The sequence below is a fragment of the Melanostigma gelatinosum genome (genome assembly GCF_949748355.1).
Source record: "Melanostigma gelatinosum genome assembly, chromosome: 2".
In the NCBI taxonomy this organism is placed as follows: domain Eukaryota; kingdom Metazoa; phylum Chordata; class Actinopteri; order Perciformes; family Zoarcidae; genus Melanostigma; species Melanostigma gelatinosum.
This window is the reverse complement of record NC_136635.1, coordinates 18,686,769-18,712,251: the sequence shown is the minus strand read 5'-3', so window position 1 is coordinate 18,712,251 and position 25,483 is coordinate 18,686,769. Positions and strand designations below refer to the sequence as shown.

Here is a 25,483-nt window from a genome sequence, read left to right as displayed (position 1 = left end):
CTACAGCAGCTAAAACGAGACGACGCCTGGCCATTGCTACCTGCGACTAATGCCTTCTATAACCGGGCTAATTATCAACGTTAACCACCCATTGAGGAAAGAATAAGCAGTAGGAGGAAAAATATGCTCCCACACACACACGCGCGCACGCACACACACACTATGGCTTAAAGTGACTATTTTAAAAGCACCCAGCAGTAATGGGGATCCAGCTGATCTCTTAAGCACTCCCAGATTGTAGCACCTCATTGGCTTTTATCAAGGGGAGCTGTGACCTTTGTTTCATGTATTAAAAGAAAATGGGACTAATCAGCCCAGTAACAGTGATAAATCACGCTGCGGAAATTATACAGCAGGAACGAGGAGAGTGAAAGGAATAAAAAGGAGAGTAGGTGCTTTATGTGTTCCACCATAGGAGGTAAAGAGGCTGAAAGCTTTGATTTGAGGCTGAGTACTGTATGTGGGGTTCCAATGCTGGTGCAAATGCATTCCATGTAAACGAGTTAGAATTAGGTTTTAGCACGAAAAAGGTACACGGCTCATTTATTTCACATTTGGACATATGTTGAGAGGAGGAGAGAGACGAGTCGGATCTCCACTGAATGAATGCAGTCAGTTGGTTTTTATCTTGCACTGTTTGATGACTGGCTACCCAGACTGTGCCCAAAGACACATCATTAATTGTTTGCAACAAATGCACTTTAATGGTCTGTAAGGTCTGATTCACTCAAATTTTATATTCAACTTTTCGTAGGATAATTAAATCCTTTTTGTTTTCATCATTTATTTTGCAGAGTTCTTCCTGGTTCTGCTTTCTATCGTGTCAATATGATGTCCGTAACTCTCTTCACACCACAGGCTCTCAAATACAAAACTGTAAAGCTCCAGGCTTGTATATTATATGATGCTCTTATCAGCACAGTATTTACCTTTAGCTATCCCCAATACCCTTCAGAGTTCTGCATCAGATCACTGGCTCGACTAATGACTTATCCTGACGAGGCATTTGCCATTCAGTCCCTCGTGGAAGCACGTGCTTGATGAGCTCATGCTTGCTCAACCACTTTTTATAAAACAAACGTCTGGCTGACTTATGTACTGCTGTATATTTCTCTTGATTTCTCTTTTGGTTCCTACTTTCTGTCCTTCATGTCTCCTTGAGCTGTTCTTTTTTTATTGCACACCATTCTTTGTTTTGTTTATTCATTCATGTTTAATTATGTTCTTTCTTGTTTCCTGTTGTTGGTTCGGATGGCATTGCAATAATACCTGTAATTGCGGGTGAATTATTATTATTATTTTTTTCAATTTCCCACAGCATTTGCTGCATTTCTTGTTTGTTTCTTTTCAGCCATCTTCCTGGGTTTCTTCCGTATGCCTTATCAGGAAATCTGTCGGATGATAGTGGAGGTGGATGAGGAGCAACTCACTGAACCTATGATCCAGGTACGGCAAGTTGCCGCATAAAGTTGTAAAAATGCTTCGTTGACTTTTTCTGACATTAGTATGTAAATATGTAAATAAAAAAAAAAAAGAAGAACAATATAAAGTATGTAAAACAGATGAAAAGCCAATTTGTGGAAACGCGTTTGAGATTCGAGTTTCTACGAGATGACATTGCTTTGCCTGATTTCGAATGGAAGGCTGTAACAGATGTTTTGAGCCCTGGAAGCAAATGACCTCAGAACCCACTCTTAGGCTACTGAGAGGAGTGCGAGGACAGAGAAAGTCAACAGTGTAGGACGGGTCACACAAGCCATGGAACTTTCGAATCATTTCCGAGGGATCCAGGGAGCCGGTGCAGGGAGGCTAGACGGGAAAGGTGCTCGTCTTTTTGAAGTTGCGTCACTACAAGCCGAAGGCTGTCCGTTGACCTGCTGGGTAGTCCAGCAAATAAGGAATTACAGAAGTGTAAATGACTGGAATAAGTTTGCTAGAAGCATATGGTCTAGATTTGTCACCAAAAATGTAAAAAAAAAAAAAAAAACGTGAATGGCTTAGAATCTTTGCACCAGATGTTGAGGAAATTGATTTATGCATTTCGGGGTTTTAGATGTGTTAATGTGATCAATAATTGTTCATTACAACACGCAAATAATGAATTGTCATTCAGGCAAATTCCATTAAACGCGAGTAATAACAGTGGCGATGTTTGTTTTGAGTCCAGGCATAGGGAAACAGGTCTTCAACCCAATCTGAATGCATCAGACCAACATATTTATCTCATGGTGGCAGTGTTTGTTGAGATGGCTGTTAGATTCAGAGAAGGCAATGCAATCAACATGGCTTAAATAATTTAACATGTATTCCTTTTGGCTGTCTATAAAAAAACAATCCCTTTCAATTGTCTCTGTAAGTATAATCCGCCCCAAGTCTTCTGTTTGACAATAAAATAAATTGTATTGCTGTAACTTTGCTTTTACTGAAACTCATCAACGTCACCAAAAGCCAATAGACCAGCAGTTAGATTCCCAAACTAGCCCAGAGCAAAGAGTGCTAGTCCTGAGGCTCTTTCTCAATAAAATCCAAAGAAAAACACCACATTGCTCTGAACGCATGGACTGAGGGAAACCACGTAGCTGTTGAGAGCCAGAGACGGCCCCCGAAGGCAAACGGCTTCATTTTCGGTCACTTTCAATCAGTACATTTTGGTACCTGGTAAAGAAGTCGAGGAGGATATAACGCCATACCAACTACTAACAATATAATAAAGTGTGTTGGACGTCATCAAACCATCACAAGGCTATATTTAAAGAAATGCATGCTGGTTTGCTTTTTATTTTCCTGCTCTGCTTTCCTCCATTTTGCTTCTCACTTCGTTTCTCTCTCTCTCTCACTCTCTCACTCTCTCTCTCTCACTCTCTTCTTTGTAGAACCTTGTGAATCACCTACCGGAGCAGGAGCAGCTGAACGCCTTGGCCAAGTATAAAAATGAGTACGCAAGTTTGTCAGAGCCTGAGCAGTTTGGGATTGTGGTGAGTGCACACACACACACACACACACACACACACACACACGAAAGTGTCAGCTCTCCACCAGATGGTCATAGCACCAACAATATGTAAATGTATCTCACAAAAAAACCTTTCTTCATGTTGTAGTTTCTTTGTTGTTCGGGGACCTCTGATGTTAATCTTGTATCTGTCCATTAAGTTGAAAGTCAGTGTGCTATGAATTAAGTGGTTTAGCAGATCATAGTTATGCGTCCACCGTTTTTATTACTGTATTAATAACATAGAAATATAAATTGTCTTGTATTTGTGTCACATCTCCCTTTTTTTTCTCTTTCCTACCAACACGCGCACACAAACGGAGCACTTTCATATGAATATCCTTAATCCTGGGCTCTTTAAAATCCTATCTTTTTAAGCCGTTAGAGGAACGACAGGACACCTGTGGCACTAATTTATGCACATTAAAGAGCAGCACTGCTGTCTAATTATGTCTGCATTGTTTTCTTAAAGACTTTTCAAAGGAGGTTTATTCAGAATTATTCATGAGTGTCGAGCTGTTTGTGTATGTTGTCGTTTCTGCCTAGCGACCAAGTTACTGACAAAACATAGATCAAGCCTCTTCTTTTTGCCCAGTGCACCCACCTGTTTTGTAAACACCCATGAAAGGGAATCTTATCACTGACTGAAAATGTAGGGACTGAGCGGTTGATTGGGAGGGTGGGAGGGAGGGGGGGGGGGGGTGGTGCTGAAAAATAGAGCGTGCTCAGCTGTTGTGTATGGTTCATCAGGGAGACATAGAACAAAGAAGAGCCTGTTTATATAACAGTGTCTTGCTTCTGTGCCTGCGTGGGCTCAAGGAGGCCTGTGTGCTTTCACCGATCAGAAAAGCTCAGGTTCAAAGGGAGTTTTTAATTGACCATTGTGCGAACACGTGCATTTTATCAGTCGTTCGCCACGCGCATGCTGGATCTGAACTTTACGTTGAGCATCGTAGTGTTTAGTCGGAATAGATCTGATTGCGTTGTTGAAGTTCCTGCAGTTCTTCCACTGGACACCAGGCGAATGTAGTGCAGCTGCTTTTGCAAATGACTCAGTTAAATGTTTTCTTCGTGAACATTTCTGTGCGAAGTCAAAAAGCAATTGTATAACCATGCATCCTCATGTGATTAAATCCTAATCTATTTTACGCTCGTCAACTTTATGCATTACAGTAGCTGTTATTGCCGCATGTTGATGACTTACGAACTTCATTTCAATCCCTAAAATCGAAGGATTCACACTATTTAAAGGCGCGCGCATCCTGCTGGCTCAACTGTCGTCACAGACCTTATGAGTGGCACGACTTTGAATTAAAGTCTTTCATCTAGGATTGAAATAGTTTTGACGTGCCACAGAGACATGCTTTTCAAGTTTCCCAAATATTTAAACACATTAGTTTTTCCATCTCTTCGGTGCATAATTTCAGTTTTCACACTCTTGATAGCATGAGATAACTCGACAGTTTATCAACTGGACTGTCTTTTCCTCCTCACCATCCTACCGCCTCCTTGTATTCTGACTCTGCAATGCACCAGACGTTCTATATATTCTGTAGCTTCTTCTATATAGTACATTTTTGTTATGTTAGAGCCCCCCCCCCCCCCCCCCCGCCCGTTTCCATTGGACTGCTGAAGGCAGCATTATCAACACAACAACTGAGCACATTCCCTCTGAAGACCCTCTCCAGCTTTCTTCCTTCTACCTCTGATTATTTTCTATCTCCTACAATGTCCATATCACATAATTTATCCCATCTCTGGGCTCCATTTCAGCACCATGGTTCCTAAAAACGCGCTACTTCATCATTTTGTCCTATTCTTCTCGTGCCGCGCTTCCTCTCTTTCCTTTCCTCTCTCTCACGCACACACACACGCACACACACATATGCAGGCTCTCTCACTCACCGACTGAAATAGTCATTTGATAGCATTACAGTAGCTATAATTAAACCCTTGATGGAGGACATCAAACCGCATAGCCAGCTGTTGTGTGAAACAGACAATTGGAACCTGCTCCCCTCCCCTCCCCACCGCCCCGCACACATACACAATCACTGTTGTGGCCAGGCCCTGGACCCAATGCAATATTTTCCAATTTCCTCTAATTGTGTGAGTGGTAATCTAAGGCAGCCTATTGTATATTCCACCCCCTCCGCCTCCTGCCCTATATGGACACTAACTCCACAATTAACTTACCAGACCAGGGTCCCAAATCAAATCAGTGCCAGCATCTATTACTGCTGCCTAGCAACGCTTTCCAGCATGCCGGTTGCATAAATGTCCTTTAAATTGGATCGGCTGAACGTGAGACTGTGCCAAAAGTGTGATTGTAGTTATTTTAAGTTTGAGTATGTTCTGTGACATAAGTTTCTTTACTCCGGCTTTGTTCCTCTCCGGCTTATTTCAATGCGCTTTTTCACATCACTTTCCCCCCCCCCCCCCCCCCCCCCCCATCTCTGTTCCCTTCTTCCAGATGAGCAGTGTGAAGCGGCTTCGTCCTCGCCTCAGCCACATCCTCTTCCGGCTGCAGTTCGAGGAGCAGGTGAACAACCTGCGTCCAGACATCCTGGCTGTAAACGCCGCTTGCGATGAGGTCAGGAAGAGCCGTTCCTTCGGCCGCTTGCTGGAGCTGGTGCTGCTGCTGGGCAATTACATGAACGCCGGCTCTCGAAACGCCCAGTCGTACGGCTTCGACCTCAGTTCCCTCTGCAAGGTGAGGGGGGGGGGGGTTGAAACGCTGACCGTACCCGTCAACTGGCCACATACAACTGCGTAGCCCTGAATCCCTCCAGTGGTAGGAGTTCAACATGAGTGATGCATGTTTTTAAGAAAATAAAAAAACTGTTTTGATAGATTTTACACAGCTTGTGTGGCCGCATGTTTCACAGAGATTCTCAGCCGTGTTAGTGTTTTTTTTTTCTTCTCTTTGTTTATGTCACCTTGGCTTCGATTAGACATTATGTTTGAAACTCTCTCATTGAAATGTACACCATCAGCCCAACAAGACGGCCTTTTCCTCTATCGGCTGGCATCTGTCAAAGCAGCAGAACCCAAGGGGGTTCTTCATTCTCGTTCTCTCAATAGATAACCGAGGCAATGGCCAGCATCCCTTTGACAGCCTTTGCACCCGGCAGGACTACCCGTGCTTTGTGGGTCAGCGACGTAGCAAATAGCTGCACCTTTTTGATTTTAAATGGCACGAGGACAGAACAGTGAGCTTCCCTGTTTGATAGTGGTGCTGTGAGCAGAGTGTAATCCTGACATTACAGCTGTTGGCACACTCACTGCAGTTTCCACAGTAACAACCACCGCAGCCATTCATCACTGCCACCCCTCTGCCCTGTTAGACTCCGGGAGCTTATTCGCAAACATGGATTTCACATGATGGATTGGTTTTCATTAGCGTCATCATTTGTCAATTAATTTAAGTCTATGAAGGAATATGTTTTGCGTTCATCACATTTGTAACGCCGCGTGTCTATTTGCTTATCTTCATGCCGGTGCGTTGTGCGACCGAGGCGTACGTCGATGTCAGAGGCAGGATATACGGAGGAAGACCTCACCTTTGTGCCTGCCCCAGAGTTTGACAACTTAATTCCATGGCACACTCAACGGCACGGGGAAATTGCATCCAGACCAACTGGGGAAAAAGCTAAATGTTTACATTGTCAACAATGATTACCATCCGTCTAAATTCAGAGAGGGACCTTTTGTGAGCGAGCACTTGAAGCTTTTCGTAAAAAAATTTTAATTGGCAAAACAGAAATGAAAAGGGAGATGAGAATGTTTGATCAGAGGAGATAATACGAACATGACCGAGCAGTACTCAACCCAGCAGGGCTGAGTACTCTGCTGTCTACCAATAGATCACCTAGAGAGACACACAGCAACGCACTCCACGGGAGGGATGTTTGCCGGAGATACTGAAAGACATCTTGGAATTGGACTCTAAAAGGAGTGATGATGGAAATTTATCAGGCAAAGTGAAAAATTGTTGCGTGTGGTGGAGAGAGAGAGAGAGAGTGATGGACACAAAGCGCAGGAGGGGTCATCACGTTGTGAACATGAGTCTGCTGCACGAGTACAAGACGTGAAATCATCTGTAGCGCTGTCAACAAGCATAGAGCTACCGAAAATACTGAATGACGCACACGCACAACATCCTGTAGATTCGGTTATAGAACACAACATAGCTTGTTTCTTCTGATTACTTGTTTTTACCCCGTCTGCTACAGCATAGATGTAGTAAATCACTTGTCCCATGTTCTCCTTTTTAGTGAAAAAAAAGAAAACTGAAATCAAATTAATTTTTTGCTTTCATGATTGCGCTGCTAGTTTTGCATTCATTTGACGACGACCTAATTTCGACGCAGCCAATGCAATCTTGCATAAAGCAGTGACGTCAGTGTTCTTTAATGGGCAGAGCAGACGGTTACACTGAGCTTGACAGCAGCATGCTGCGCAGCACAAGAGCCACAAACTTTGAATAGCTGTCCACGTTAGCTTTCCTTTGACAGTCTCCTACCTTATCTGATTTATCTACTGCACCTCCATATCTATCTGGCCGCTCAGCTGCAGCACGTGCCTGCAAATGTCACTTGGGTCCAGGTAGAGGCCGGTAGAGTCCTTCAATACCAACATCAACACGCTGTCTGCGTTGTTTACTTGGTCTCTTGTTCCCACCGGCACTCTGGCAGCCTGCCAGCTGCCATCGATCAAACCCAGACACGACACGCCCCTCCTCTACCTATACGGTTACGGGTTAGCCTGGGACATTCTGAATGACAAGGGAAGTCGAAGGTACCACGTAGTGCCAAATATGCAATCAGCCTGTCCCCAATCAGAGCTTTCCTTTTATTGCCCGGTCTTTAGAATCTATTGGCAAATGACAGAAGGAAATTAAATGAAATGCATCTTTTTACTGCATAGGTCTTTGTGTGTAACGTGTGTGTGTGTGTGTGTCTTTTACTACAGCTAAAGGACACTAAGTCAGCGGACCAAAAGACCACGTTGCTCCATTTCCTGGCGCAAGTATGTGAGGAGGAATTTCCAGATGTGATCAAGTTTGTTGAAGACCTGGAGCACGTGGACCGATCTAGCAGAGGTAATGTTGATTATTACCCATACGCACCAACATCCACACACATGCACCAACGGTTTCGGTATATTTCCAAGGTCAGATTTGCTGCACCAAGGTACGACACATCTTTCATTGTGACTCTCTTTAACCATGCAAGGATTACTACCCTAATTACCAGGCAACAACCGTGCTGCTTCTTGTTCCTTTTAACACCGCAGCTACCTCCTACTTTTTCAGGGGTGAAATCCCGGCGTGATTATTTCTGTTATTTTGGTAAATGCTGGTTTCAACTCAAGTTCGCCCAGTGCACTGGACTTGTATCCACTGCCTGTCAAATCAACATCCCTGCCGATGTTTACCCGCAGAGCTTTTTAAAAGAAATGAGAAAAGCCTGTCGCTTATGGCCATTCAGCGGTATCGCCTGACATTAAACAATGGTGTGGACAATTGCAGCGTTTAAGGATGGGAAAGGTGAGCCTAATGGAAAAATAATGAGCTGTGTGGGCTGTCCAGTGATACAAACGACTGACATATCACACGTTAACGTTGCCTCATTTCAAACCAGTTAACTATAACCCCTCGAGGTTTACCTGAGAGACTGGGCTCAAGATCACTGTGCAGTGGTGACGTAACATGACGAGGAGAAAACATTACATTCTAGTAACACAACATTTTAAACAATGAGTTTTTCATATTTGCTTGTTGTGACAGTATTTGAGCAGTTATCAGAGATGTGGTTCACAGAGCTTAATGCACAAACAGTCAGCGTTCTTACCCAGACAGAAATGGAGCATCCTTCTTCTCTGTCCCGTTGTTCTCCTCTGAGCTTTACTTACCTTTCTACTTCTGTGCCTCCCTGGGGATTATTCTGGGATTAGATGCTTGTTGATTCTGTAAACATGCATTGTACTTTCCCAGTTCAGCGTTTGATCTATGCTACACTCTGCTCATCTGCACGGCTGTTTGATACTCGCATTAATCTTTTTGCTGTCGCACGTTTACAAGAGTTATGACTTCATTTTTCAAGAGAATACTTCAGGTCGCGCCGACTGCTCGGATGAAGAGCAATCGCCTGTTTGAATGTAGTTTAAGATCCCGTGTTGCCTTGACGCAAATCGATCTTTTTCGATTTAACGCGTGGGGGTGCACACAAATGCATGCACGCACACACACACACACACATATCAGATTTCGTGATCTGCGTGTAACGCTGCTCCTGTTGAGTGTTCCATTTTCTTTTCTCTGACTGTGCTGCGTGGCTACAAGCCCGTGGCCGAGACTCGTAAGCACAAGGGCGAGATCAATGGAAAGCACAGTCCTTGGATCTCTCTTCAAGCTTTGTCCACCTCGTGGGCCTCGAGCCCAGCATATATTTGCATCCATAGAGATGCAGTGTTCTTTCCCCCGTCGCTGTCTTTCTCTCCGCGTGTCGGTACCATTATGAGAGGCATGCACTAAGTGTCTCATCTCCCCGTATCTAGTATTCAGACACACAAATTGCATTTCGGTTTTTTTTGCAAACCATGCTTTTGAGTGGCTTCTTTTTCATCAGGCCTGACAGCCGTTCGGGAGGCCTGAAGACACACTAAAAGGCTGTGTTACATTCATAGACGCATACCAAAGAGCTTACTTGAACACGGTTTGGATAGAGGCAGCAGTAATGATTTGCGCTTCTAGTTTGCAAAAAGCCGCCGTCTTTTCACTGTGTGTGTGTGTGTGTGTGTGTGTGTGTGTGTGTACCGCTGCCTTCGGTTCCCCCACTTTGTCAGTCACATCTCTCATGGAAGCAAAACTGCATCTTAGTTCAGGGTCCCCTTTGTGTCTGTCTGCTTCTTTCTGCCCGTCTCTTCTTTTCAGCACTACACTCATTATTTCCCCTGACATGGGGAAGCATCCCTCGTATGCTGCTTCTCCCTCTCATGTTCTATGTTTCTGTTTATGTCTGTCAATGTCTCTGTCTCGATCCGTCTGCATTTCTTCTCTTTTGTGTCTTTTTTATTTATGGTCTCTCAATCTTCTTCCCCCTTTTCTCTCCTATTCCTATTCACACACACGCGCACACACACGCACACACACACACACACACACACACGTGCGCGACGCACAGCAGTCAGGTTTGGGCAATTAGGGCGTTTTGTTTGCACCGGTGCCGAGCTTGATGTCGAAATCATACAAACACGGAGACATATTAATGTGCTCAATCAGGCTACTCTGCAGCTCGTAGATCTTTTAAATAGTACCTCTCAGCAGAATTTACTTGGAAAGCTCCGCGCAGTGCTGAACAGACCTGTCTGCATACATTTCGTTTCACCAACACGGGAGAGCTATTTAGGTTCAGCTTCTGTTTCGAGGCTGGTGGTCCCGAAGAGTCATCTAGGAGGATTCAACGATATTGAGGTGTTGCTTTAATATGCGGCTCGAGCTCCGTTTTGCCACATGTGGCCTGAGTGATGAGCCTCGGTTTGAAAGCGCGCTGCAACTTGCAATTCGGTGACCTTCATGCTCTTTTAGTATGTACGTACTGTAGTCGGCGCTCAGCGTGGGGAGGGTGTACGCCGGGATTTCTTGCATTACGAGCCCCCAGTTCCCAGCCTCTGGCACCATCAGTCTAGTCACACTTGTCAGGCTTTGGCCTCAGGAGGCAGATCTGCATATTTTTTTCCAGTCTCTTAATTTCCATACGTCAGAGGATGATGCATAGTGGAGCTCCGTGTGTGGCGGGACTGTTTGCGAGCACGGTCGTGAGCTCCACTCGGTCTCCTTTATAGCACAGCAGGTTGGCAGGGTGATGCAAGGATGTCAATGGGGGGGGGGAATTTGACCTCTACAGATATTCCAATTCTTCTTCTTCTAGAACATCTGTCTGCAACCCCTCCAGACCACAGAGGCATTCAGGCCCCACTGCTAATACCATCAGTCATGCTTTAACACGCAGAGATAGAAGGCATGAGCCGGGCGGCCAGACGGAACAAAGAAGACCTGGAACCACCCTTTCATGTTTTGTCTCCAGCTCTGCTTGTCAACGTGCCACAGAGACATTTTTTTTTCCGCAATTCCTAAGTCGTCCGTGACAGATGTGTGTTTATACTGACACATCTGTTTTCAAACACATTTCTGTGTGTTAAACAAAACATTCCAGCTGGTACACTCCCAGGCAGATTTTCACCTGAAGCATGTTGTCACCGTGCAACAGGTAGAGCTGTAACTCTGTAGTAGGGGGACCAAGGATCTGGTCCCGGCTCCCCTCAGCACGATTCAGTAATGAATGTGCAAGAACACCCCCAACCCAACAGTTGTCGGAATAGATGTATTCTATTATCCTAACGAAACAATATAAATAAAAGAAAATGTCTCTGTTTAGCAGTATAATATGTGCTTTTCCTCAGAGAACCACATTCAATACAAAAGGAGAATATAAATGGAATATAATTAGTCTTGCACCTCTCAGACTAACTCTCACCGGCGAGATAGAAATAATCTATTACCCCTTTAGCAACATCCCGTAACAGAACTGAATACGTGCCGAGCACTTGGACACTGCAAACCCCAAATAAAAATAAAATAAAGAAAGAAAAGACCTCAATGCAGAGAACACCAATCCGTTCCAAATGACTGTGACAAACCGGACTGTTTACTCATTAAAAAAAATAAAAAAATAGATGTTTTACTCCATTACAGTCATTTAGCAGACGCTTTTATCCAAAGCGACTTACAATAAGTGTATTCAACATCTGTATTCAAGAGAACTACTAGTCACCAGAAGTCATAAGTGCATCGCCTTTTTTAAACAAGCATCTAAGAGCATAAACCAGAGCAAAAGTACAGAAACAAACTAATACGGATACAATAAGTGGTGAGCGGAAGGCTCAGGGTAGTACTTCTTGAAGAGGTGAGTTTTCAGCCTGCGCCGAAAGATGGGGCAGCGACTCTGCTGTCCTGACGTCAGTGGGGAGTTCATTCCACCACTGAGGGGCCAGGACAGAAAACAGCCGTGACCGGGTCGATCGGCCGCAGGGACCTCTGAGCGACGGGGCGACCAGTCGCCCCGAGGCAGCAGAGCGAAGTGCTCGGGCGGGGGTGTAGGGCTTGACCATGTTCTGGAGATGCATAGAGATGGATCAGGGATCTGCTCCACTCGTATACAGCAGAGGCTCCATTCACCGCTGCATCAACACAATCCCATCTCCCCTCTCTGCTCTTCAAACATGAGCTTTTTCTTAGCTGGCTTAGACCATGCATGATGCTCCGATATTAAAGTGGAATCAAAGAATGTCTTTAATGTCCTTCATCACTTATTCTCAAGTTTTGGACACACCTGCATGTCTTTTCTTGGTCACATGCCTCTCCACCTGGGGGAGCCTCATTAAACCAAAAGCTTGCGACTTGGATTGAGAAGCCAAGCAGAGGAGAGATCTCTCTGTCGAGCTCTCTGTCTCGCCTTCCCTTGCTCTTTTCTCAGTCATTAACTCTGGGCTCTAATCATTTCTATTAACAGACTGCCCGTCTGGCCTCTTCACACTTCTGCACGCTGCCCACACCTCATTCAGCAGATTTTGGTTGCTTGGTAATGCAAAAGGCTTTCACAAAGGAAAAAAAACCGAGACAATTATTGAGATGGAAACCTCAACTGAGTGTCTACGAAAATGTATTTTCGTGACTGTTCTTGCCCTGCTGTTAGTAGTCTGCATATATACTGTATGGATCCAGTTGAGGTGAATTGCAACCTTCAACTCTTTGGAGCAGGTGGCTACGTTGCACCTTCGAGTGTATTCTCCTGACGGGGCTCCTTTGGTTTCATTGTTCCTAAAATACACGCCTACTTCAACAGGTTCCTGCTCCCCTTCCAGATTGGCCGAGTGATTTCTTAACAAACTCATGTAACCCGGATTGAGACATCATTGGTCACTCATAATGTGTGCTGTGACATTTCTAGTGCCTTCAACTGATTTTTCTTTTACCATTACTGCCGGGGCTGAGGAGCAGAAAAACGTGGAATTTAAAAAATAGGACTTTGAGGACAAAGCAAAGCATACAATGAGTAGAAAGGACGAATGTCAGTATTTGTCAGGTACAGACTATGGTGACTGCTATATGAGCAAGTCTTTGTTAGTGCAGTGGGTTTGGTCTTCTCGCTCAATCATGAGTTGATGGAAAGTGCTACCTGCCATTTCCTCTCAGCCAGCGGAGTGACTGTGCGCTATGCACATTGAAGTGCTCACCGGCTGTTACAAGACTCAGACTCCATTCCTTTTTCGCAAAGAGAAAGCGCACAGTTTCAGCTGCTGCAGACTCTTTTAATACAAATATGTGTGTGTTTGTGAATCCAAGGCAGTTTGTTCTCCATCAGTAAATGGGTTTAATGCGACGAATGCAGTGAGAAGCTTAGCTACGCTGAAGTTCTCTCTCTCTCCTTTTTTCCCCTCCTTTTTCGTAAAGCATGTATTAGGATCAATGGGCATTTGAAACTGATTAAAAAATAAGCAGCGTATGCCTTTTTGTCAAGCAGGGTCTAATGCAGGGTAATTTAAGCCATATGCTATATTCAGTGACTAGCTTAAAGTGTCAGCCGTGAGTGACCAACTTAACAGAAAGTTAGGCTCAGTGTTCCCCTGCTCTCCCACCTGCATGATCCATGCACCTGTTGACAGGACGAAAGACAAAGGACGGAGGGCGGTGCATTGGTGTTACTGAAAATAACGGGCATTTACATTCACGGCATTGCATTCTGGAATGGATTTAATTGTTTGCGACGTACCCATGAGCATTTAAGAGGCAAACGGAATAATAAAAAGCAGTGTATTGAATGTGCCTTCACTTTTTTCCTGAGGCATTGTTTATTCCCATGGTGTTCCTGGCACAGTGTGAACTCACAATAACCATGCTTTGCTACTGAGCCGGCGCCTCGCTCTTTTTTCCCTTATTTTTCTTTTGTGTATGTTTTTACTTTCGAGCCTCAGAATAGTAATGCATTTGATTGTACCTGTAATTAAGTTGTACTCTCTCTGCTTTTTTTTCTTCACATTTCCTTGGCACGTGGGTGTGTGTCTGTGTGTGTCTGTGTGTGTGTGTGTGTGTGTTGATGTATGTCGGCGTGCGTCAGTGTCTGCAGAGAATCTGGAAAAGAGCCTCAGGCAGATGGAGAGGCAGCTGCTGCAGCTGGAGAGAGACCTGGAGACTTTCTCCTCCCCCGATGACCCCAACGACATGTTCTTCACTAAAATGGCTATATCCTTTTTCAATCATGCCCCGAACTGGTGTGTTTTTATTTAACACTGTGCTGCTGCTGCATCGACTGCAGGGCAGTGTTAAAGGTCGTATTGATTACAATTGTATGCATATGAATAATTAAAAAGAAAATACATCCACAGCTCAAAACTAAACGAGTGGTATGAGGGAAAGAGCTCTGAAGTCTTTGGCTCAGTTGAACACATTACCTTTACCTTTCACATAATGAAATGATCAGGCTGTCTTCCTTTAGTTGCCGTCACCGTCAAACTGGATTCCCTCCAAGACATTTTCTACTAAACTTTTTAAAAGTGACTCTACCCCTCTTCCCCCAAATGAAAATGTTCATCTCTTTTTTTACGGAAAAACTCATTTGGATCCGCCGACTAAAATATGTTGTTGAAACGCAAAAGAAATGGGAGAAAAGGATAGTCCTCCCACCCTCAGTCCTATATACGCTCAAATATTTTTTCTACAGTTGATGATGTCATGAGTGGCGTCCCATTCCATAATATCAGGTTTTAGTACAGCAGGTTCCGTTTATTGTTTCTCTGCCCTCTTCAGCTCCACTTGTTGACGGCTGTCCATATCTGTCTGGCAGCAGTGTTAATTATTCACTCTGCGTTGAGGTAGTTCCAGTGGATCAGGTTGACAGGCGCGTCTCAGACCAGGTGTGTAAGTGTGTGTTCAATAACACACCCTGTACCGAGCCTCCTTCATGTAGTTTTGATCGATAGCCTTGGGGCTGAGGCACTGATGGCTTGTGCTGCAGTAGTTAGGAGAGAACTTGAGTGCAACACGGAAAAGTTCACCGAGAACGGATTTGACAGCGCTTTTTTTCACAACCTCGATTTGCAATTCGAGGTGCCTTGCAAAAAAAAAAAGTCATTTTAGCAACTCTGATCAAAAACTCCATCGAAAGTGAAATCAGAAATCTGACGGCGAGCCTCTAATGAAAACACTTGACGCCGAGCTCATATTTTTGGAACTTGAATCCCCCCCGCCCCCCACGCATTAAACGGAAACTTGTCGTCAACTTTTGTTGACAGCAGAACCAATACAGCTTTATTGGTAGCCTTGATAATATTCCTGCACCTACAACCTGGAAAGTCATTAAAGCAACATAGGTGCACCCTTGAATTAACTTGATTACATTATTCCAGGTTGTATTTTTATTTCATTACAAGCATTACATATCATTTTACAGTTTCTTTTGGAATTGGTTTGTTGCACTGAATGCTTTTTATAAAAAACAAAACGGCAATCTTTCAAACTCTCATCATGAACCCGATTACTTTATTCACCCATAACTCTGCTATTCAAGTCTGGCAAGCCGTGTTTGGATAATCAAGCTCTTTAAAGTGAACCATGTTCCTATCATCCCACATTAGAGAATACAGACCATTACCGAGCATTACCCAGTCAAATCTTTGAAGATTTCCAGCCATGCAGGTCATAAGATATCCACTAGTACTAGATCAAAGGCAAAGAGATTAGCTCTTTTAGTCTTGAAGTTCCACTGCTCATCCTGAAGAAGCATCTTTAAAGATGATACGGCTTCACCTGCAGCTGAAGTATGCTGGCGACAGTCATTATTCCAACGAACAAAATCGACAGTCCCCAGCTAAACGTGAGAAAACCCGGTGTGTCACATTGGTGACATTGAAAATCCCATCATCACTTAATGCGTCCACTTGAGTATACAGTTAGTGGTACTGGTCATGTGTTACTCTTCTGAGCTGAGCTTGGGAAGGTGGCATATGAGAACAGGAGAGCAAAAAATAAATAAATAAATAGGAGAATGAGCAAATGAAGAATGGGAGAGGAAAGTGTGATGGAATAGATGGAGGGGGAAAATGGTAAAGGATCAGCAAGAAAGCAAGATTGAACAGAACTTCTGGCGAATGAGCTGCAGTGGACCACTGATTCCTCTGCAATAGGGGACGACTTCAGGAGAGCGGGAACAGGAGGGGGAGAAATATTCTCCGCCCCACGATACTTATCAACCACGGCTCTCTGCTATTTATTCTTTTCTCCCTCTCTGGCTTTCCATCACCTGCTCAGGCTTTCCTCATGCCTCTTTCCAGCAGCTCCTGGCTTGGAAGGATATTACTGGCAAGTCAATCTGGGAGCAGTGCCTATTGAGCAGCATTCACCCAGCTGTGAATAGGTAGTCCCAGCCACAGCCAGATTCAACTGAGGCCAGACGTCAAATAGGTCCATCAATTGAGCCGTAATGAAGGGGCGCAATAGGAGCCAGAGAGGCTGCCACCATAATTGTGATACCCCATACACACACACACACAGACACTTTTGCTTCTTATCTGCCATGAGACGAGGTTGTTTGGGGTCATTAGGAAGACTGTTGGTGAAGGACACTTTTTCTTTTTGAATCGATTTGTGCAGAAAGTTACCCAGACTTTTTAAAAGAAGCAGATTCAAACTGATTCCAACCCAGATTTGATTCTGTCATGCATCAAATGCTGTGATTTTTATTAAACAGTGTCACAATGTGAAAAGCTCTGGATAGGCTTTTAGAAAATAAAACCCAAAATAACTAATAATATATATGTATGAAGTTATTTTTTGAAGAGCAAATTTTTTGAAGAGCACATTTTCAGGGGTTAGTCTGCCAAAGAAGCATACGCAGACTTGGACTGCGCTGGCCGCCACATTTGGCACAGAACCAGTGACACGTATACTTCATTTTCTGCCGCGTTTACATCGACTGTGAAATAAGTGGAAAAAGATAAATGATGAAAGCTTTCTCGTAAATTGTGATCTGATTGGATGGACTTTGAAATAGCAGTGGCAGAGAGCGTTGAAGTTAAAACAGTTTGAACCTTGAGTGCAGTCAAATCTGGACCACTTTTTTTTCAGAGTGGAATGTTTTCAAATCTGTTTTTTGGGATTTCTGTATCTGTAATATTTTGCATGTCAAATAAACCAACTCGCATTGCCGGCAGCCCGCCATGAGTCACAGATGCTGTAGGCTGCACAGGGGTGCGGCGAATGTGAATGCATTCACGTTTTATTTTTTTTATTTTTTCACACTTCCTGTCCTGCTGTCAGATGTGGGAGAGGTATACTTAGTGCATGTAATTAACACCTGTCGTGTGATCGATGTGTCAGAGACCTTGACAATGGCCCTTACAGCTTCAGCAAGGTTGCTAGGGAGCAGTACGGCAAGCTGGTGATAATGCACAGCAACATGGAGACGCTGTATCACAACATGCTCGAGTACTTTGCCATTGATCCCAAGAAGACCTCTGTGGAGGAGCTGTTCACTGATCTCAGCAACTTCCGTGCCATGTTCGCCGTGAGTATACCGCACCGTCTAACCCAGGGGTCTCAAACTCATTGTCACTCCGGGCCACATCAGCATCATGGTCGCCCACAAAGGGCCGGTTGTAAATGTAACTACTCGTAACATATTGTTAAATAACTCTCTGCATTCACAGTTTAAAGTAGTCTTCAATGTACTCGCAATACATTTCCATGTTAAATGTACAGTAACCAGTCAAAGAGCTGCTTCTAACTGTTTAAGTATCTCATAATTTGACTTTCTATTTCATAATTTTGATTTTCAATCTCATCTTTTTGACTTTCAATCTCATAATTTTAATTTTCAATCTCATCATTTTGACTGTCAATCTCATCTTTTTGACTTTCAATCTCATAATTTTGACTGTCAATCTCAGAATTATGACTTTCTATCATAGTTATGACTTTCTATCTCATCATTTCGACTATGGGGATATTGTTATTATTATTAGTCTAACTTAAAAAAAAAAAGAACAAGTTTTTTTTGTTGTTTTTTTTTACTGGCGGATTCGCGGGCCACATAAAATGACGTGGCGGGCCGGGAGTTTGAGACCCCTGGTCTAACCCGTCACTGTAAAGGTTGGCATTCGGTGGCCGAGGCTTGTTTGAGTTGGTTCCCAGCGGGATTGGCAGTGCCTTGATATGTTTTGCATTACAGGAGGTGTTCGATTACATTTTGACATAAAAATAGAAGGATCATTTATGCACCTTTTAATCACATGTTGCAGAGGTGTTTACTGAAATTGTGACACATACTGCAGATACATTAAGCAACTACAGCTGTTCAACTAAAAGGTCTTCGAGTGCCAATTCATGTGGACTGGTGTTGCATTAAGCCTTTATATAAGGCATAATTAACAATTAATTTGAGTTTTCAGGTGTATATTTATCCTGTGAAAATATAAGGCTGCTTCACTGCATCTGTATTTATGAACAGCGCTGACGTCGGCAAACCTCAAACGGCATTAGCAAGTCGGTTTTCAAACTTCCGCTCCTTTTTATTTTTCCGGCCGCATCAAGACAGAACCTCAACTTCTCTTTTTGCCGACCTCACATCAACGTCCTGTGGTATTAAGCAAGTCAGAACAGTGGCAGTCCCTGTGTAGTCCAGCCTCACCCCGACATTCATGTCATCGCTGAGCGCTGTGGCCTTATCAGTGCGGCGCTGCTGTGGAGACCCACTGTGTTTAATCAGCAGGATTAGTGGCACAGGCCACTGGGTGCGACAGATAATAGCAGCTAATTAGCCGACTAAAGTCCCCGCCCTACCCTCAACTTAACATCTACCTCACACGCACAGATGGATTTCACGCCGCTTTGCCTTTTTTTCCTTTGTCATTCGTTATGCCTTCGATTTTCTTGTACTCCAAAGCCTTGTTGATCCACTTGTGTATTTTGCATCTGATGTAGACATTTCATGTGTACTGTACACAATGTACAAGTCTGACCGTTTTTAAACAGGTCTGCCCGTCTGCCTCATTATTGAGATACACAGCAACGGTGTTTTTGTAAACCTTTTAGATGCCCAACCGCTAAACTAACGACCATCACTCCTGAGAAGATTTTCTTTAGGCTTTCCAGATGTGCGTTATTGGTAGAAACCTGATCAAAATACTAGCTGTGAAGCATTACAAGTACATATAGTGTGTACAGTTTGTGAATATCTTGAAGAACATCCCTGTCTGATCTGGGACCAATGCGTAAGCCAACTGCTAACACGGTCACACCCCATTAACAGCTTTCACATTTGCACCTTCACGTAAAGTTATACGTGCAATAATTCAATTAGCCCTCTTCCCTTTTATGATCAAATTCACATCCTAGCACTTCTAGTTGCCACCTATCCTGATATGCTGGCTACTGTACGTGGCATCTAACCTGAGACTAAAGTAGCCTCAGTATCTACACAGTCTTCACATGCTGGAAGAAAGTCTGATACCAGAACCTCTCTTTTCTGTGATTATTTCCTCACTTTAACAGCCACATCCCGGTTCAGATGTGTGTTCAGATATGAATCGGACCCAGAAGTGAAATATAGAAACCTCAATATCTTCCATGCATTCGTCTGATGCCGACATGCGCTATTCGCACAAATATGTTTCATATTGCAGCTGTGACCCTTTTCATTTTAGCTCCACGGGTCAGGCTGGAGTTGTGCTGTAGCGTTTGTGTTCTGACCAAACATACCGGTGAATGACTGCCGGTGAAAGGTGAACAAGCCATGTGTTCTAAAGACTGGCATTATATGGTCGAAGCTCCCACGGGAGCTATTTATTTCCCTCCGTTAGGTCAACAATTTGTTCAGATGGAAACATCACACGGCCGTAACTTGTGAGGAGCCAATGCTAGGTCAATGAACGTAGGCATACAGTACATCTCAGCGCCGTGACCTCTCGCTCAAGTCTGAGTCTGCCTTTACCCTGCTGTGCCAAGGCCGGTGCTAATAGGTGCATGCCGTCTGTAGACCACTGCCTGAAGCGAACTGAGCCTTGAACTGTGGTCGCGTTACCTGCATTGTGTGTGTGTGTGTGTGTGTGTGTGTGTGTGTGTGTGTGCGCGCGCGCATGTTTGTTTGTGTGCGTCTGTCATTTTGTGTCTGCGTTTTCTTTTTTTCTTTTATTCTTTTATAGGGAAGGCTGCTTAGCTTTTTTCACACACAAAGACGGACACACACACACACACGTACACGTACATACAATATGCTCAGTCACCCGTAGGAAGGAGGCCCAGAGCGAGGCCGCACATCTGACAGGAATCCAATTGAGCGTGTCTAATGGCGGACATCCAGGAGAGGAGGAGGGGGAAGCAGACCTGCAGTGATGAAGGAGAGTGGAGGGCAATTTCCTCAGAGAGCAGGTTCTCTCTCTATCTCTGTCTGTCTCTCTTATTTATATATATATATATATATATATATATATATATATATATAAATAAATGTATATATATCACTTTGTAGTTTCAGGGTCTTCACTATCTCTCAAAATCAAAGTTCCTTCAGTTTGTATTATTTGTCACTTGTTGGATCATTCTTGCCTTTACAAACAAATTAACCCTGCCTTGCATGTGCTCTGAATGAACTTTCTATGTCATTGCAGTCCGTTAATGTCCGCAGACTCCTTTAATTCTATTGTTCTGAGATTGCTAATTGGTTCTGTGATTTAAGAGGACAGCAGGCCATTTTGTGCTGGCTGTGATCAGATCCATTTGTTTTGTTTTTTTTAACAAGGATGTCTTGTAATGTTCTTCAGCTGTTCTTTTTCCTGTTCTATTGTCTGTGTGCAGTGTGAGAGTGATCCTCAGTTTTAAAAGTGATCCTCTTAAGCAGGCCCACTTGTTGTATTGACCCGTTATTGACTCATCATTGTTTTCCCGGCTGTTGGCAGCAGCAAAAGTGTCCAGGTTTAAATAAGAGTTTGCCTCCACAGACCTCTGTCTGCATAGCCATGTAACTCATAAACGTTGGCATGGATTGTCATGACATTCTGCAGGATGAACATTTGCGGTTCAAATTGAAATCTCACAACTATTTGGTGGATTGTCATGAAACTTGTTCCAGATATATAGCACTGCATGCAGGTCAAATGCTAATGACGATGGCGATGCTCCGCCTTTACTCTTGCGTAGCAGTTCAAAGTTTTCACTTATTGAGAGAAATATCTCAACTTGATTGACATTCGTGATTCCCAGATGACGCATCCTGATGACGCCGGTGGTTACTTTCCACCAGTAGGTGGACATTTCTGGTTTTCATTGAAATACCTCAGCTATTCTAGCATTGATTGTTATGAAATGTTGGTACAGGCGTTCATGTTGCTCCTGGTTTGAATTCTAATACGTTTGAGTTCCTAACCTTTGCTAACATGCTCTCACACCAAACTAAGACCGTGAAGACGGGCAACATCATACACACAGCTCGCTGTCTGTATGAAACTGTTTCGGTTGAGGGTAGTGATGCCTCTTTTGTTGTTTTAGCGCAAGAATGTTTTCATTCTCTTTTAGCAATTGAATTTGACTTTTCAATGAGAGCCGCTTGATAGTAAAGAGGAGAAGGAGTGTCAGAGTTCTGACTCAGTTCACATTAGGCAGCCATCACAGCTGAATACTAGCCTTTGATCACTTAATTGCTCCTTATTGGAAATGTATTATGTGTCGGGGCTCTTGTCCTTTCCTTTTCTTTCCCTCATTCTCTCCGCCCGTAATTTACCAGATTGGATGCCCATTAAGGATATAGTCATTTGTGAGTCAGTGGTTGCCACAGGCAACTGACAGTTTCATTACATTAAATCAAAGTTAATTTTGTGGAGGAGTTGGTTTCATTTAGAAACAGAGCTCTGAACAGCTTCCGTGTGCATCAGTCATTTGGTATTCTCCTTCTTCTTCTCCTCTTCAGCACTCTCTCTCCTGCTGAATTTCTCTCAACCTGCTGAATGGTACTCATCGGTGTCGTTTGCGGCTATTGTCTTTTCATGCGAGTAGGTTTCAAATAATTGTTTGAATTATATATGCCTGCAAAGCCTCCAACAAGCTGGAATCCCACTGTGGTCGTTGTCGTCATATAAAAACAAACAAACACAATTCTTCGGTGAAAGATCAAGGTCACGGTTATGTGCACGTGGAGCGTCTATTGCAGGGGTATTCAAGTAAAACTCCAGCAGGTCCAGATTGAGAACATCTCCTCGTGCAAAGGTCCGGAACATTACAGTAATATCTAACTTACGCTATTTATACATACTGTATTTTCAAGAAGCCTCGTAGGAGCAACAACGTCTCTGTGTAGTTGACAACTAATACACATCGATTACATTTGAACAATTATGATTCCCAGTTTTCAAATTTAACTGGATGGATTATAAATAACACATAAATAAATGTTCTCTCATTTCAAGTAAAATAATGGCTCCATCTAAAAATAAAATACACAAAAGAGAACTTTTGAAAAGCTTGCATCTTCAAAGAAAGTGTTTGAATTTAAGAAAAATGAATGAAAATGAAAGAGTGTGGCTGGAGTTCACTTTTTTCTTCTCTTTTGTTAATCTCCATTTCACATCATAATGTGAAATATCACATCACGTCAACTTTACAAGAAACAATCTCTACACATCTCAACATCTTGCCCTCAGTTCAGACTGGAGTGGGTACGTTTGGTCTAAAGATGTGCGTTTGGTCTCGGAGTGGCGTTTCACATTGGCCCATTTAAGAATGGCCGCGATATCTGAACATATGAGACGGAGTGGTTTTGTAGCGCCAGCAGGAAGAATGATCTAATAACAGTCCGTCCATTCTTTGTAAATACTGGTAGCTCCACTTTTCTCTTTTTAGAGCACGCCATGTGAAATTGCTCAATTACTTTTCTCACTGCTCTCTCTCTGTCCCCGGCTCTCCCTTGTCTGTGTGTAAATTTCACTCGACTCACGATGCATTTTGTAATACATATAGGGTACAGCCCAAGTCTCTTATTTGTAATTTCCTCGCTTGTCGCTTGGACCGGAAGTTGTTCTGCTCCGCCATTTTGACGGCCGTCCCGAAGCTCTTATTGCTGCTCGGAGGAGCGAGGACGCTGACACGCCCCCTCTGTGTTCATCAGGTATGTGATTGGACGCTGCAGCTGATCGGACTGATTAGAGTTTTCTAAATATCACTGGAGTTTAACACCTCAGTGAAGACGGATCACAGATTAAACTCGAGCTTTATATTTGAATAGTTTTCGGATTCACCGTCTGGTTTAAATATGTTTATTGTAGACTGAACACCAAAAGGACCACAAACATCTTTCTTCATTTATCAGAAAGATTTGTCTTTCCATGATCTGATATTTCCCTCAATATAGGCTCAAGGCTTGTTGATGCTGAATTAACTACACTGATTTGTTTTGAATTCAAGTTGACCATATCATTTCCAGCAATGGTCACTTGTATGCAGACTTAATAAGAGACTGCCCCTCTTTATTGTGTGGTTGTCAATGTACTCCACATTTTTCGAAGTGTGTGTGCTTTTTTGTGTGTGTGCATCTGTTCATGTTGGTCCGGCATTGCTGTTCTTCCACTGACCTGCCTGTCAAGCCGGGCTGTGTGAATAACGCAAGAGGAGGCGAGACGAGGAGGAGGAGCAGCAGCTGGGTGTTTGATGAAAGCCCAGACTCCCTTTCTTTAAGTGACTGACTATTGATCAGGATGACCATCGTGCGAGCACTCTATTAAATCATATACAGTCTGTCTCTTGGCTGTGGCATTATTGAGCTATTGACACTATTGTGAGTTGAACAACTCTTTGGCACAGGGATTATAGAGCCTGTACCCACAGTGGTTGATGTACTGTACTGGTGATATTATATATATATTTATATATGTGTGTGTATGTATATACATGTATAGCCATTCAAATCAGAATAATATAATGCTAAAGAGGCAACCTAACATCAGCATTAACAAATATGATTTATAACTAGTACTGTACATACGTACAAGTGCAATACAGTACGTGCAATCAATAATCAGAACGTTTTTAGAACCAGTACCTGTATGACTGTAAACATATTCAGTTTTCCCAATTAAATTCCAGGTTTGTTAAGTAACTCAGTATAAGTATATAACTGCAGGAAAGTTTCCTAATTATTCTTTCTATTTACATAAAGTCTGTCACATTCTGTAAAAGCAGGTGGTTTTAAGTGGGAATTTCGTTTCGACTTGACCTGCAATTAGTGTGGTAGACGTCAACATCTTCCCACACAGAAGTACCTGTGACCTGTGACCTGTGTTCAGCTCGTCTGCTGTGCAGCCTGAATCGTTTGGCTGTTAGCATTGAGCTCACCTGCTGTTAACTGACTCGAAAAAGCTCACTCGGTAGCCGCCAGGTGATGCCGACGCTGTCCTACTGACCCGAACGCATACTATTTTCACCGGGAAACCAGTATGCCGGCCAATCAGCATCCTGCGAGGGGCTGCTGAAGTAGTTAGCGTAGATGCTGCAATATTATCAGTTCTATAAGAAGTGGAGCGTATTTCTTCATTGAGAGAAGACGAAGAACCGCGCCGAAGGCTTTTCTTGATGGCACCAATGTTTCTGCTCTTCTCCCAGTTGACTACGGCAAGAGTTTGATTGACAGATGGCTCATCCTAGCAGCTGCCAAGCATTTTTAAAAGTGCCTGCCCTTTTCCAAGCAGTTCCCAACGACGGCTCCTCAGGTGGTTCTGGGTAACACACTATCTGGCGGGTCAGGTTAGGAAAGAGTCACAATTAGAAATAATAGACCAGCTGCAGCCTCGACTGACGTCTTTACGTCTTTGTTCCATCACTCGATCTCTCTGGATCTCCGGTGTCAATTTTTTTTTTTTGTTGTGTGTCTGGCTGGTAAGACCAGGCTGGCAATCCACCTTAGAAGCCTCATCTGACATAATGCTGTAGGATAAAGATGTCTTTGGTGTTTGACAGCTGCCTCTGCCTTTTGACAGGCTTTACGCTGCTGTAATTAACCCCACTCAGCAATCTGTCTGGTTTTCTCTTTCTTTGTCGTTCTCTCACTTTCTCTCTCCCACCCCTCTCTCGCTCCTCACACAGCAAGCACTGAAGGAAAACCTGAGGCGGAGGGAGACGGAGGAGAAACAGAGGAGAGCGCGGGCGGCAAAGGAGAAGGCTGAGCGTGAAAAGCAGGAGAGACAGCAGCAGAAGAAGAGGAGGTTGCTGGAAGTCAACGCAGGTAGAGAACCTGTTCAGTCCGTCTGTGTGCTCAATCAACCTGGGAAATCAAATGGTGCGAGAAATCATTCCAAGACAATAACTCTCATTTACCGAGGATTTAACAGGAAACATAAGTCCCATTTCAATGGATTAGAGGAGACACCGATTTTCTCATAATTCAGTGTTTA

At 43.6% G+C, this 25,483-nt stretch overlaps 1 protein-coding gene across 1 annotated transcript in view; it reads left to right on the top strand.

Moving 5' to 3' along the window:
• Window positions 1-25,483, top strand: part of LOC306795513 (protein diaphanous homolog 3-like) — a gene marked incomplete at its 5' end in the record, with an annotated part of 141,062 nt that overhangs the window by 58,817 nt on the left and 56,762 nt on the right. The window contains 7 exons of the mRNA XM_079294045.1: window positions 1,352-1,446; window positions 2,874-2,975; window positions 5,466-5,705; window positions 7,967-8,096; window positions 14,173-14,326; window positions 17,454-17,616; window positions 25,176-25,314. Of these exons, the coding sequence (XP_079150171.1) occupies window positions 1,352-1,446; window positions 2,874-2,975; window positions 5,466-5,705; window positions 7,967-8,096; window positions 14,173-14,326; window positions 17,454-17,616; window positions 25,176-25,314 (1,023 nt within the window). The remainder of the gene's footprint in view (window positions 1-1,351; window positions 1,447-2,873; window positions 2,976-5,465; window positions 5,706-7,966; window positions 8,097-14,172; window positions 14,327-17,453; window positions 17,617-25,175; window positions 25,315-25,483) is intronic.